This window comes from Trachymyrmex septentrionalis, unplaced genomic scaffold (assembly GCF_001594115.1).
Source record: "Trachymyrmex septentrionalis isolate Tsep2-gDNA-1 unplaced genomic scaffold, Tsep1.0 scaffold54, whole genome shotgun sequence".
Lineage (NCBI taxonomy): Eukaryota > Metazoa > Arthropoda > Insecta > Hymenoptera > Formicidae > Trachymyrmex > Trachymyrmex septentrionalis.
Window position 1 is genome coordinate 761,694 of NW_017305715.1, and position 13,669 is coordinate 775,362.

The 13,669-nt window shown below is 35.0% G+C and overlaps 1 protein-coding gene across 12 annotated transcripts in view; it reads right to left on the reverse strand.

Annotated features, from left to right (window-relative positions):
- Positions 1–4,811, reverse strand: part of LOC108752104 (triple functional domain protein) — a 29,490-nt gene extending 24,679 nt beyond the window's left edge. For 9 of the 12 annotated variants that reach the window (XM_018492723.1, XM_018492722.1, XM_018492726.1 and 6 more), the window contains exons 1-6: positions 4,519–4,811; positions 2,717–3,007; positions 2,483–2,596; positions 1,430–1,754; positions 683–1,335; positions 392–499 (exon numbers count right to left, since the gene is read on the reverse strand). In XM_018492723.1, the coding sequence (XP_018348225.1) occupies positions 392–499; positions 683–1,335; positions 1,430–1,754; positions 2,483–2,596; positions 2,717–2,977 (1,461 nt within the window). In that variant the 5' untranslated portion in view covers positions 2,978–3,007; positions 4,519–4,811. Of the gene's footprint in view, positions 1–391; positions 500–682; positions 1,336–1,429; positions 1,755–2,482; positions 2,597–2,716; positions 3,011–4,518 lie in introns of all 12 variants that reach the window. The other 3 variants (XM_018492727.1, XM_018492724.1, XM_018492721.1) reach the window with 2 other exon arrangements.
- Positions 4,812–13,669: the final 8,858 nt, after the last annotated feature.

Sequence of the window (13,669 nt, forward strand, 5' to 3'; positions counted from 1 at the left end):
GCACGCGCGCGCGCGTACGTGTGTGTGTGTGTGTGTGTGTGTGTGTGTACAATGTTCATTTCGGATATGACATACATATATGACTACATATATGACAGGATAAATAAATGTTTAACATAAATTAATTTTTAATCAAGGCGCGTTGCGAAAAACAATAGGATAACAACACCGTAGTAACGAACCATAATAACGATACCGGTAATAAACGAATAAACATGCGCCTATATACAAAAATCTGTTTGAGAATACTGAGACGCCTGGGTTATGAGAAGATTACTTTAAATGTTAATTATTGCAGAAAATTTGCGGATAGATATTTTCAATAGCACCCAAATACCAAGCGAGCAATGGATTCCATCGCCAAAAGCTTTAAAAATTAAATTTCTCGTACATAATCGACGCGAAATGTATCCGACCCTGAAGAATGGGCGCTCACATTATGACATACTTGCAGCATTGAACCCAGGCCGCTCAATAATGCTTGATATGCATTGTAAACCTGTCAGATAAATGTCAGATAAATTTACAATGTAAACGAAAAGAAATATCTGAAAGCTGGAATATAATGTTCAATAACGTAAAAATAATCTTGTTCATTGTCAAGATAATTACGTTACGCTTTAAATCCGAGTCATATTGAATAATGGTAAAGCGTATGTAAGAATAAGAGAAAAAGTTTTACCTCTGTATATGCCTGACACATTGCTTCATAAAGAGTTTGGTGTTGGCGAATGTGAGATTCAAGCACTGGAATTTCATTGGGTAGATTACTCATCTCGCACGCTTGACTCCAGCCAGCTACATTATCGACATACTGTTCCGCTTTATGATGAAACACTACACTTAAACTAAGTACCGCGGTACGTTCATCAAGACCTGCGGCAAATTCCTTCCAAGCTTGATCCAGACGTCCTGCCACCGCTCGTACATGCCCAGCCGCATAATGCTGTGTCTCCAGCAATTTGCCAGCCATTGTGAGAATTTTATTGATATTCACGTAAACATTCATCGAGCTCATTGTAAAATGTTTATGTTCCTCCTGCAAATTTTTGGCCAACTGATACGATCGGCCAATCTCCACGTAACTAGCGAGAAACGCTTCTCGGTTGTGACAAATCCAATCAAACATTTTCTCGCAATCTTGCTCAAATAATCGGAGCTGAAAACATTGATCTAATTTCATCTTCTTGATGTGCCATAATTGTAAGAGATGCTGTTGTGCTGCGTGCACAGAATCCAAATGCTGAATAACCAAGGTAGCCAGTGCTCGTCCATCAGAATCTGTGCAACTTGCCGCGCCACAGTCAATACTTCCTCCTTCTCCACTGGTTGCGTCTGAAAATACATACATATATGTACTCACATGTATGTAATTGAAAGCGCACTTTGTTAGTATTGTTTCAAAAAGACAAAGGTGACAAATGTTAACCATCGTTAAATCGCTGAAGCAAGCGTTGTCCAACAACTTGGATATCTTCCACTGGGACTTTAATAATTTTTTTTTTCATCTCATTATGTAGATCAATTCCGTGCTTAGCTCCCGCAACATCGTCAGCAAAGTCATTTCGACTGAGATCCTCTTGCAAGTCATCTAATCGATCAAGAAGATCTGCTGCCTGCCACGTAAAATCTTCCACAACTAATCTAGTATCGATCCACTGGGCATGATCGTATTGCAAGGATCCATCTAAATCTGCAGTAAGCTGAGAAGGATCTATAACTTTTACAAGAGCCTCTAAGCTGATTGTATTAATCTGAAATTAATGTAATTTAGATTGATAACATTATAAATATTTATAAATCAAGATAGTATGGATCAAGATAGTAGTGCCTATTTAAAGAGAGAATTAAGTTGAAAAGTTAAATAACTTTAATTTAACTTTCTTGAGAGATGAAGTCAGCCATTCTTTTGGCGAAAATAAAGATATTACGAAACGTTGCGCGCCTATCGCAACAAGATCAACAAGTAGATCTACATTATATGGGGCTTGATACTCGAACTCGTGCAAATTTGTTTGTACATGAAACTGACTTGTTTTCGACAACTTTCGAGAAAAAAAAATATCCGATTTAATAAGAAATTTAAAAATAGCTTTATTACTCCAATTTAATAGATATTTAATTGTAAACAAAACATGTATCTAAAGTATCTTTCTAAACTCTAAACAAACCGAGAATTAAACTGTATTTGTTATTTTCGTTAGTAATTAATTAAACAACTGAGACTCTGAAATCATAAAATGTGAAATAAATTGAACTTTTCAATTACTTTTTTTATTAACTTAACATTTAATTCAACTTTAACTTTATTATGGATTAACCTGTATCTTAATTAAGTTAAATTTTTAAAGCTGTTAACTTTAACTTAACTTGGTTAAAAAGAAAAGTCAATCTTATCCCTTAACTTGTACATAAATATAAATATAATAGTTAAAATATAATTAGAGTTACGACGTATACATAATAATTCAAATTTAATTACCTCAAAATTATATTTTTTCTGTTTACCCAATGAAGTTCTCTGTTTTTGCCAAAAGTTGTCTGGTTTAATAAGAAAAGCTACATGAACTGTACGATGAAAATGCTCGTGTAGCACCTAAAGATATTTGTAAATTATTTTTACACTTGATATTCACATATAATTTCACAAAATCGTTACAACATGGGAGGCAAATGACATTTTTTAATTGACAGACATTAAGAAAAAGGATGTAACCTTAAGAATTGGTTTGACCGAGTCCCACGTTGTACCACGCATATCCACAATCACGGTAAATCGCAAGCCCCTGGCTTCATCGCTCGGGATGGCAAATAAATATTGTAGAAGACGTCTGTAATCCTCGGGTTTTGCACGTTCGCGTCTCGGTGTACTTGGAAACAGAAGCACAGGTCCTCCTCTACGATCCCTTCCACCTGGTAGTATCGCTAAACGTTCTTGCAGCAATGGCAATACTTCTGCTGCTCGTGTTCCATCCATTATTTTCTCGTTTTATTAAATAGTCATGATCTGCTTTCATTAATATAGAAAATAGACGTTTGTGTTATCATTTTTATAACTGTAGTTTTATTTTGCAATAATTGCAAAATAAAAAATAAAAAATACAAAAAGTATCAATCAATATACGATTACTATGTAAGAGTCTGTTTTCAAATGAAAATTATATTTATATTCAATAAAAATAGCTGTATAATTATGAGAGATCTGGCTCAGCTTCAAATATCGAAGCTACTTAAATAAATTCGTCTGCATTTAGCTTCTTAAGAAAAACTATATAATGTAAAAAAGGGATAATTCTATTTTATATAAAAGCATTTAATGCAACAGTCAAATTCAAGGTCATTATATGTATACATACATGTGTGTAAACGTGTGCGCGCACGCGCACATACACCCAGTGCACACATAAGGTCTGTTCGCGTTGCTTGCACTTTTGGCACTCGACATCATCGCTTTCTCTCTTTTCAAAGCAAAATATGTATCTATCTCATTTTAGATGCAAAAATATTTGGGGATTTCATACAACGCAACAGGGTCGTATAGAAAAAAAATATATATACATACACACACATACACACGTGTGTGTGTGTGTGCGCGCGCGCACATAATACGCACATGCATATAAATATAATGTTCCAATTAGGAAATCCGCGCGTCCTATTCCTGTCACTTGCTACTGCTCCCTAATCGGGAAACTCGCCGACTCGCCGTACACGAGGGTGGAATACGAGAACTGTTTCTGCGGCGTGGGAGTGCGCACACGGTGTGATAGCATGCAACCACGTATCTATTCCTCACGAATTGAAAAAAAGTCTGTTTTTCGCTGTTGTCTGGTTTTCATTTTGCTCCGCTACCTTTCTCTTCCTTTCAAAATACTATTGCAGCCTTTGAATGCTTCTCTCTCTCTCTCTCTCTCTCTCTCTCTCTCTCTCTCAACTCGCGAACCACTACCCACAATTAAATTTTACTACCACACATAGAAGACTAACGGTACGAAGGCGACCGCGACAAGTCCAATAAATTACGATAAACCGCATGGTGCACGCGGTTGTATGTATCGTTTTATTCCTGTTTACCGTATCCGTATCAAAGATCAAATAATACCATGCGTATCGTGCGCTTTGTGAAACGCAGCCACAACGTCACGGGAAGAAGTGCAGGACAATCACTCTTATCAATCGTCTCATCTTTCTAGATGTAGCGGCATGTCAGATATTTCATTCTACCATGTCAAACGAAATTGCATTTCATAATAATTTATCATTGACTATATAATGGGGATTCTACGATGAGTCGGTAGTCGGTAATCTTATATATATATAAGCAATCTTAACCTTAGCCGTGCAAGTTGATTATTAGCTAATTTCACTAAATAAGGACTTCCGCTGACTAAAAAGTAAAAACCCCGATAAAAAGTATCGCTAAAAGACGAGTTGCTCGAACGAGTTGCCTAGACTGCATTTCTCGTTGGCTACCGCTTTTCCGAAAACTCCGTAAAACTTCCGTAAGAAGCGACTCACCTGTAGAAAGCTCGTTCGCGACGACCCCAACGTTTTCTTTGTTTTCTGCATGTACGTTAGCGGGTCCGAGTTGGTACGTCGGGCCAGCCGTTCATATTGTCGTTTCATCGGTGTTCACAACTATCACGAGAGTGGAGTCTCGAAATCATCACTTTACCACTGCCATGTTCGAATAAACGAACTTCCAACACAGCTTTGTGAGTTTCACTCCACTTCACTCTTCATTCACAAAACCACACAACGACCCACACAGCCGTCACAACCAAACCAAACTTTACCAAACCAGTCCGACATCTTCTTCTCCCTCTTAGTTGATGGCTCCTACCTTCAAATTCCAAATCAGTTCGACAGACTGAAAGGGTATATTCACACAACTTGCATAGCCGCATAAACATATGTATAAAGAAAATTATTATCCAATCACATTTGACGTGCGTCTATATAGGAGGAGAAATGCGATTGGATAATTTTCTTTATGCATGAGCTATATTATGAGCTATGCAAGTTGTGTGGATATACCATAAAGCTTAAAAATTTATTGTACATACATACATTCGGGCTAAAGCGGGGGGAGCACAGACTCTTGCATAACGCATAAAACATGAGCCATAAGAAAATCAACCAATCAAAATTTCTTCTTTTATTTCATGGAAAGAAAGAAAATAAAGGACTTTGATTGGTTCATTTTCTTATGCATTACACGTTATGCGTTATACAAGAGTCTGTGCTCCCCCCGCTTAAGGATGTCGTCCCATATACATACATACACGGAACCAGAACGACAGAACAGATTTCTTACTAGAAATGAGTTCACTAGCATTCCGTTCCGGAAGTAGTTTCTCTACTGTATCGGAATCACCGGAATCGTGACCGGAATCAATGGAACGTCATATCGATTGCAGGTTATGTCGATCCTGTTATTGTTGATGGTTGAGAATTTGACAACTTTGAAAAAGAAAATTAATAATAATTCTTATTTTTCAATACGACATATTCTTGTTTTATGTATACATACAGTCCAACTATAATGCCAGCAATTCTTTAAATAATTCCGATGTCATTCTGAAGTAATTGAAGAATTTATCACGATCGATCGTTTGCATTTCAAGGACTAAATTGTCACTTGCGCCTTGAAAACGCCCCATTCTTTGTGTAAATATTGACTGTATCCAGAATCTTCGTTTTCCTATATATTTCTGCTGTTGCGATAAAACATTATAAGCGAAATAAAATTTTTGCATACAAGAGTATACATATCAGAACGGCACGCCAACTTGGCACATCGCAATAATTTTAACATTAGTAATAACTACTTCTTCATCCATTGTTCTAGATTTACAAAAAAAGTTTCTGAATATTCGTTTCAATTTTTAGATTCAACTAACTCAGCTGAACATGCCATTCCGTTCCGTAAAAATTTTCTCTACCCGTCCTATATAGCCGGAACGCAATGGAATTTTGGTAACAAAATATATCTCACTCTTATAATTTAGTATTCAAAGTAATGTCGTAGGTAAGATAATTGCACAAATTATTACATATTATTGCTTTTAGTCGCATTAAAATAATGAAATATCGATTAAATTAAACAAATTAGCTTACGACTTTCTGTCTGTTTCCATTCCGTTCCAGCTATATGGAACAGATAGAGAAATTTCTTACAGAACGGAACTGTAGTGAACTCAATTTTTTAGGCTACGTTCCAAAACTTTCCGAGGAAAATTTTACTTCAAGTATATAGTACACATAACGTATACTATAGCATATAGAGTAAAATCTTCCTCGTAGCCCTAGTAAGAAATCCATTCCGTCGTTCCGATTTTGTGTACACGATTGCGTTGCACGAATGCCTGGAGTTCGATTTTAGAAGTCTATGTTTCGTTCTTAGTTATTTTTACGTTCACGACTGATACGACCGAATGTTGCATCAGCAATTATAAATATATTGTAGCGTTTGTAAATTATGTTTTGACAGCCGACTGACGTGACTTGTTTTGATCAATGAAATTTCTGAAATATCTCAAAACTTAATTGAAAGAAATCAGAAATCGAATTTAATATATCAGATAAGTTGTAGTTTTAAAGAAGTATAATTGCTTTTACACTTGCTAATAAGAAAATATACTTTGTGGTCCGTTTTTCTTATACAGGTAATAAAATATAAGCGAAAGAATAGTTAACAACGCAGTGTTTGTGACGAAAAGTGGTTTACTGGAGACATGCACAGAAAAATAATCCCAGATGTCTAATCATAAAGTATTTCAGGGCATCATATTAAGAATGAGGTTAGTAGAATTAAATTGATGCTTAAGGGAGTAAATCATAAGTCGACGTAAGTTTTTCTTATTTCTAAATAAAGATTTATATAATTTGTACATATTATTACATATTTCAGAACAGACATTGGAGATACAAGTCGATGAACAGATATATTTAAAATATTAATCAATTTCATATAATATAATATGATATATAATAAATGTAATATAACACATATTTTTATTTACATAAATAAACATAACACATTATATTGTATATTTAATATAACATAACACATATAACAATTAGTAATCAATTCAATAGCCATTGTTGTCAATCATCCGTTGTAATCTGATTCTCATTGACTGAGCTAGCTGCTGGCACATTTCAGATCGGTCGTGAAGCCTGTTCCATACGTTGTTTACGTGCTGGATTAATGCGTTGCGAGTTCTGTGCTGTCTGGATCTCCATTGCCTGACCAATTCCCCACAAATTTTCAATGAGATTTAAGTCAGGAGACTTGCAAGGCCAATCTATTTTTTTCACCTCGGGATGAGCATTGAACCAATTTCGTGTCACGTGGGCATTGTGAACACAGCACTGTTGTCCCGTACGAACGTAATGGCCGGATGTTGGTCTGCTGGAAATCTCGCTCGCGCACTGAAAAGCATGACTGTTTCCAAAATGTCGACATACTCTACTGCTGTCATGCGTGCCATGGTCTGGTGAAGTTCTATCATACCTGCAGCACTTATGCTTCCCCAAAAGCTGCATGAGATTCTACCACTGTGGTGCTCTTGCACCTTTAGATCTCTATACACGTAGTCTACCATCCTCAGCAGAAGAAAAGACCTATAATTAAAAAAAAAAAGCATCAAATAAACAGTGACACAGAACGCTTTGCAGAAATCTATCTACCAATCGTTGGAAAAAGTCACGCTACTCATCAATAGAATATCCCTCTCCACTTTTCTTCCTTCTCCTTTCCTTTCAATACTTATAAAGATAATAGGTATCGCCTGCTACGTGCCTTCACATTTTTATCAGTAATTGTTCTTACAAAAAGTTCCAATTCTTGTTGTTTAATTTTATAATACTAACTTCGAATTGCACTTACGAGGTTTTGCGCCAAAAAATATGTGGTAAGCAATTTTTACTATGTAACTAAATTAATTCGCACGAATAAGAATTTAAAGTAATATTGTAAAGTATTACTTTACATGTGACTCCATGTGGCAAATACGGAATTTCCAGATTCTAATTGAAATAAAAAAACAGAAAGTGATTTTTTAACTAAAATCACTTTCTTTTTTTTTATTTCAATTAGAATCTGGAAATTCCGTATTTGCCACATGGAGTCGCACTTTACTTCTTGTAATAAGGAATCCTACGTGTAATAGAAAATAATTCATTAGCGATTAAGTAATGTTCAACTTTAAGTTTTGTCAAATTATTCTGTTATCTCATATTATAATTGAATTGAAAATTGTTTTACAATCTTTTCTGACTAACGTTTATTGTTTAATTTTATCCTTTTATTTTTGACATCTTTATTTTTGTATGTACTGATGATTGTCATATCTTGACCGAAACGTCTACGTTACTATATTATAATTTTAAATATATGATTTTTGCTTAAGACATCTAATGTTGTGGCTGTATGCTCCCTTTTATTTATAAAAGCATCATTATTTCTATGATTAAAGTATTGACATTGTCAGGCGATCACAGTAAAAATATAATTTTATGTTTTTAATATTTTTACAGTAACTTATATCTCCAATGTCTGTCCTGAAACATATAATAAGATATATAAATTATATAAATCTTTATTTAGAAATAAGAAAAACTTACGTCGACTTATGATTTACTCCCTTAAGCATCAATTTAATTCTACTAACCTCATTCTTAATATGATGCCCTGAAATACTTTATGATTAGACATCTGGGATTATTTTTCTGTGCATGTCTCCAGTAAACCTCGTCACAAACACTGCATTGTTAACTATCCTTTCGCTTATATTTTATTACCTGTGTAAGAAAAACGGACCACCAAGTATATTTTCTTATTAGCAAGTGTAAAAGTAATTATACTTCTTCAAAACTACAACTTATTTGATATATTAAAAGCTTCGATCTCCGACTTCTTTCAATCAAGTTTTGGAATATTTCAGAAATTTTACTGATCAAAACAGGTTACGTCGGTCGGCTGTCAAAATACAATTTACCAATTCTATGATATATTCATGATCGCTGATGCAACATCCGGTCATATCAGTCGTGAAAGTAAAAATAACTAAGAACGAAACATAGACTTGCTGCTACTTCTGCTCCGTCTAGATACTCATACGTCCATGAAGGAGACCGAACTTATGTGGACGAGGCCGTCAAAAAGTGTATTCAAAAGTGGTCATCTAAATCACAGTATATACAGTAGCGCATCTCTCTGTCGGTACCTTTAATGTTAGTGTTAGAGTGCGCATGCGTGAAATAAGTAAGTTACTTGGCGTTGCCACGGTTACCACCTAAACTTCTTTTTCTTTCCATCCTTTTTTTATTCTAGTCAAAATTCCTCGCAAAACTCACTAGATTTATTCGCAATCCAACAAATTCGTTGAAGTGAGTAAATGCTATTGTAAGAACATATTGGAGCATATTAAAGCATCCGAATAAATCTAATATTGTGATGAAATAATTTAAAATTTATGAAAATTAATAAAAATAAATTGTAAATATATTGAAAAATAAAGAAAAAATATAGAAAAATTAAGAAAAATATTAAATTAACTTAAAAATGTATATTTGTATAAAGAAATATAATTATATATCTATGAAAATGTTATGAGAAAGCTGATATAAAAGAAATTTATATACATATATGTCCAAAAAATAAGTTTAAAATACAATCAATAAAAAGAAATCCTTTTTGCCCAATTTTCTATATTACTTTTTGTTCACTTTTTCACAAAAATTAAACCAATCTCTCGAGATTTCTTACATTTTAACAAATGAACAGTACACGTAATACTTGCCTCTAAATTTCTACTCTGAATCATGTATGCTTGAAAGACAAATATTTAAGTGGAACATTGAAACGCTTATTTAAATAGAGAGAAAGAAAAAGAACAATAAAAAAAGTTGAAAAAGAGACGGGGCAACTTACTTATTTCACACATGCGTATTCCATTTTGGCCAACAAAATCAGAAGAGTTGCGCTACGGTATATACTATGTCTAAACCTTAGTTCTGAATCTTAGTTCGATCTTCATCTGAATCTTAGTTCGATCGAGATGCCGCTTTCGTTCCACGACACTGTTCTCGCAGTTTGCATGGTAGATCATACCAATTTTACATGAAGAATGTTCCATTCTTTAAGTTTTACAATTTATGTGAATTTACGTCTTCCTATTATTGTCAGAGCATGATGTCAAAGAGTAACATCTCTATTCTTAGGTTATGTGTGTTTGATTGCGTGTGCTAATACAGACTTCTATTATAACACAAGACTGCTAACTCCTCACTTTTCCTGTTGTCAGATAGTATGTATTACTTGTGGCACATGCGCATTGTAAAATCGCGCATGCGCAGAACTTCACATATTTATATACTTTCATATACTTGAAAAGATTATATATACACACACAGAACGAAATTAGGCTTATTCAATGCGTTTTTGCATAAATTGAAAGAATCTGAAAAAAATAGTGGTGCACGTGATTCGTAACAGTTCGTGAAAATTAAAAGTTAGATCGTCATGACATCTTCTTATATACTTAAGAACCAATCACAGAGATACTGTTCATGTGATCTATTGGCATCTCATTTTTATGACGGCTTTCCATTTCGCATTTACTGCGTGCAACACTTTTATATAAGAAAAAGTAGGGAGTTAGCAGTCTAATGTTATAATAGAAGTAAGCGTGATGTGTAAGTGTATATGAGAGGATTTTGCACCAAAAGAGGATTTTGGATTCAAACACCGCCTACCGAGCACTATCAATATCAATTCAGACCCTGATTTCACACTTTCCAAACTCTAGTTCGGTTTCTTTATCCTGATCTTCCGCGCTCGCAAGTAAATTAACACATGTGAAGCCATGATTAGCAGCGCTTCCATCACAGCAGTACGTAACGCAGATCACAAAGAAGCATGCAACGAATCTATCTTAAAATCTGTCTTAAAATAAGAACCGACTATGAATACCGGCCTGAATACAATACTGAGCAGCTATTCATGCAGAGATCGATTCGGTAAACTTAGGTCATATGACTAGTAGTTGAGAAAGCAATGGATGCACTAGCACTGCGTAAAGTCGGGAGCACAGAAAAACGTAAGATGTAATCAGTATGAAAATCGTAACATTGGATTCGCTACTGGCATTACCGTCTCTACCGTGATTGACCAATTCGCTTACTGTTTACGTGTTACGGCCTTACGTTCTTGTATGTGCCATGGGCTTTAACGAATGCACTCTCATACATCCATCATACGACATCCGATATTTTTAGTTCCGTGAGACCACTCGAGCGGGTCGAACGTGCATCTCGCCTTACTTCGATTGCATCATCTCAATCATATTTTTGAAAAGAGTGACCGGTTTCAAGACTGTGCAATTCCATTATATTACCGATAGTCCTTTTATTTGTCTGGACGCGCGTCTGTGCGTCGCCGAAGCATCGTAGTCGCAGGCGTTTAGTGTTTAGACAGGCGCCTTCTATTTTTGCTTTAATTGCATCATCTTTTGTTATATCTGTCCGGTTTGAGGTGGCCAGTGCATTGCATTCCAATTTTCGATTTATTTAATTCTGAAGACTATCAGTGATCTAGTACCAACCAGTTAGGCTCTGGAACCAAAAAAAAGAAGAAAAAAAGACATCTGATATTCATCGTAATAATTAAATATAATTTTTAACAAGAGATCAAATTGCTTGAATTGGTGATCCCATAATTAGTTTATCTTTACCGGAAAAACTAACTGCTGTTTCGTTCAAAAATTTATTGACAATTTAATGCGTTTGTCGATGGCGTCTGTTTACATTACTGCCAGCCATTCCGAAAATGCTGCAATTCTGAAATATAACGTTGTAGTAGTGCTATCATATTAATTTTGGATGGTTGCGGCAGTGCACTGTTGTGACGTCATGATGGTTGCACTGCAAAAGTAAAAAGGGAACACAACACACCCTTATATAACATACAACTATAATACTGCGTATCGTATTTTATGAATAATTTGCTCGCTCGCTTGGAATTTTGGAAGCTGATCTTTGGAGAGGTGATCAAGAGATTGATATTATCAAAAAATATCAGCCACGAAAATCGTACTTACTTCCGCGTCTCTACAACTTGTGCATAAACTTTATGCATTAACACTTTAACAACAAATAAACCTGTATTAGACTAAAAAATACAAAAATTAAGCATTTGTATTTCTTTTGGTTAGTAAATAAATTATTTACAATTAAAAAATTGATTTATGTATTTTACGGTTTTATTTTCCCAACAAAGTACGTTTATACATAAGTTTATCCATAAGTTTGAAAATGACTGTGTCTTTCGTCAAGATGGAAGTAGGTTTACGGTTCATTATAACCTAATGACTCAAGGGACTCCGCACAATAAAAGGAACAGGGAACAGAAAACAGAGTATAAAAATTTTAACCTATCAGAAATCATGTATTGTGGAATACATAATTTCTGACAGGTTGAAATTTTTATACTGTATTTTCTGTTCCCTGTTCCTTTTATTGTGCAGAGTCCCTAACGCTCCGCAATAGTTGAGGCTGTGTTCCAAAATTCATTGCCAACGCTGAAAATCTACAATTTACGTTACGTATACGTTTTTAGCACTGGCAGTGAATTTTGGAACACAGCTTGAAGCTGCTTTTTTATACGAGCAAAAAAAAGCTAGCGTTTATTCCTACTCCGTTACAATTTAAATCTAGCATCGAAAAGCTAAAGCTATCGCCACCTTCCTTTTCATGAAACAAAATTTTGCTGGCGAAGTTACTCTTACTACACCGTGAATAAAGGTTGACAAACAATTCAAAAAATTGATCAATCCAAAAATGCTTTAAAATATTTGGCCAATCAAGTGAGTCATAGCCAGAGCGTTGCGTCGTTCATTAGTATTGTTTGTTTCTCCTCTCGGAATTACTCCGAACAAACCTAGTTTACTTGAAATGCAGGATTCACATTACGTACGACATCCGTCATACGGCTCCGAATATTCATCGTTACGATATTCATCGTTACATCGTATGACGGATGTCCTATGTAGTGTGAATCCTACATTTCAAATACGCTGGATTCGTTCGAAACAATTCCGAGCAGCTCCTGAGAGACAAAACAATGCTATAATTAGACAGTATCGAACTTTGAGCGTATATTCGCTGAATTTGCCATTTTAGCGAAAATTGATGGAGAGTGGGAAAACCGCCAGCTTTTACTTGCTGCGTGAAAAGCATCCTTGAGGGTATATATTTTTAAAATGAATACAAAAGTACGAGGGCAAGTCAATAAGTTTTTAGAAAACATAATAAAACATATTTTTTTTGATCGATTTATTTTTATTTCTCAACATAGTCTCCTTTCAGCTCGATACATTTGATCCACTTGAAGGATTCTTTAACTTTTTCAAGCCGTCCGAATAATATGATTTGTCTAACCCTTCAAAATAAGCCTCTGTTTCAGCGATGAGCTACTCTCTGGTGATGAATCTCTTTCCTCCGAATCATTTCTTCAGGTTTGAAAACAGGAAATAATCGCAGAGGGCGAATCTAGCTAATATGCTGGATGGGGAAGCAATTCATAGCGGAATTCGTTGAATTTGACTATGACTGTGCCGGGCACGTGTGAACCTGTGCATTGTCTTGATGGAAGAGTACTTTC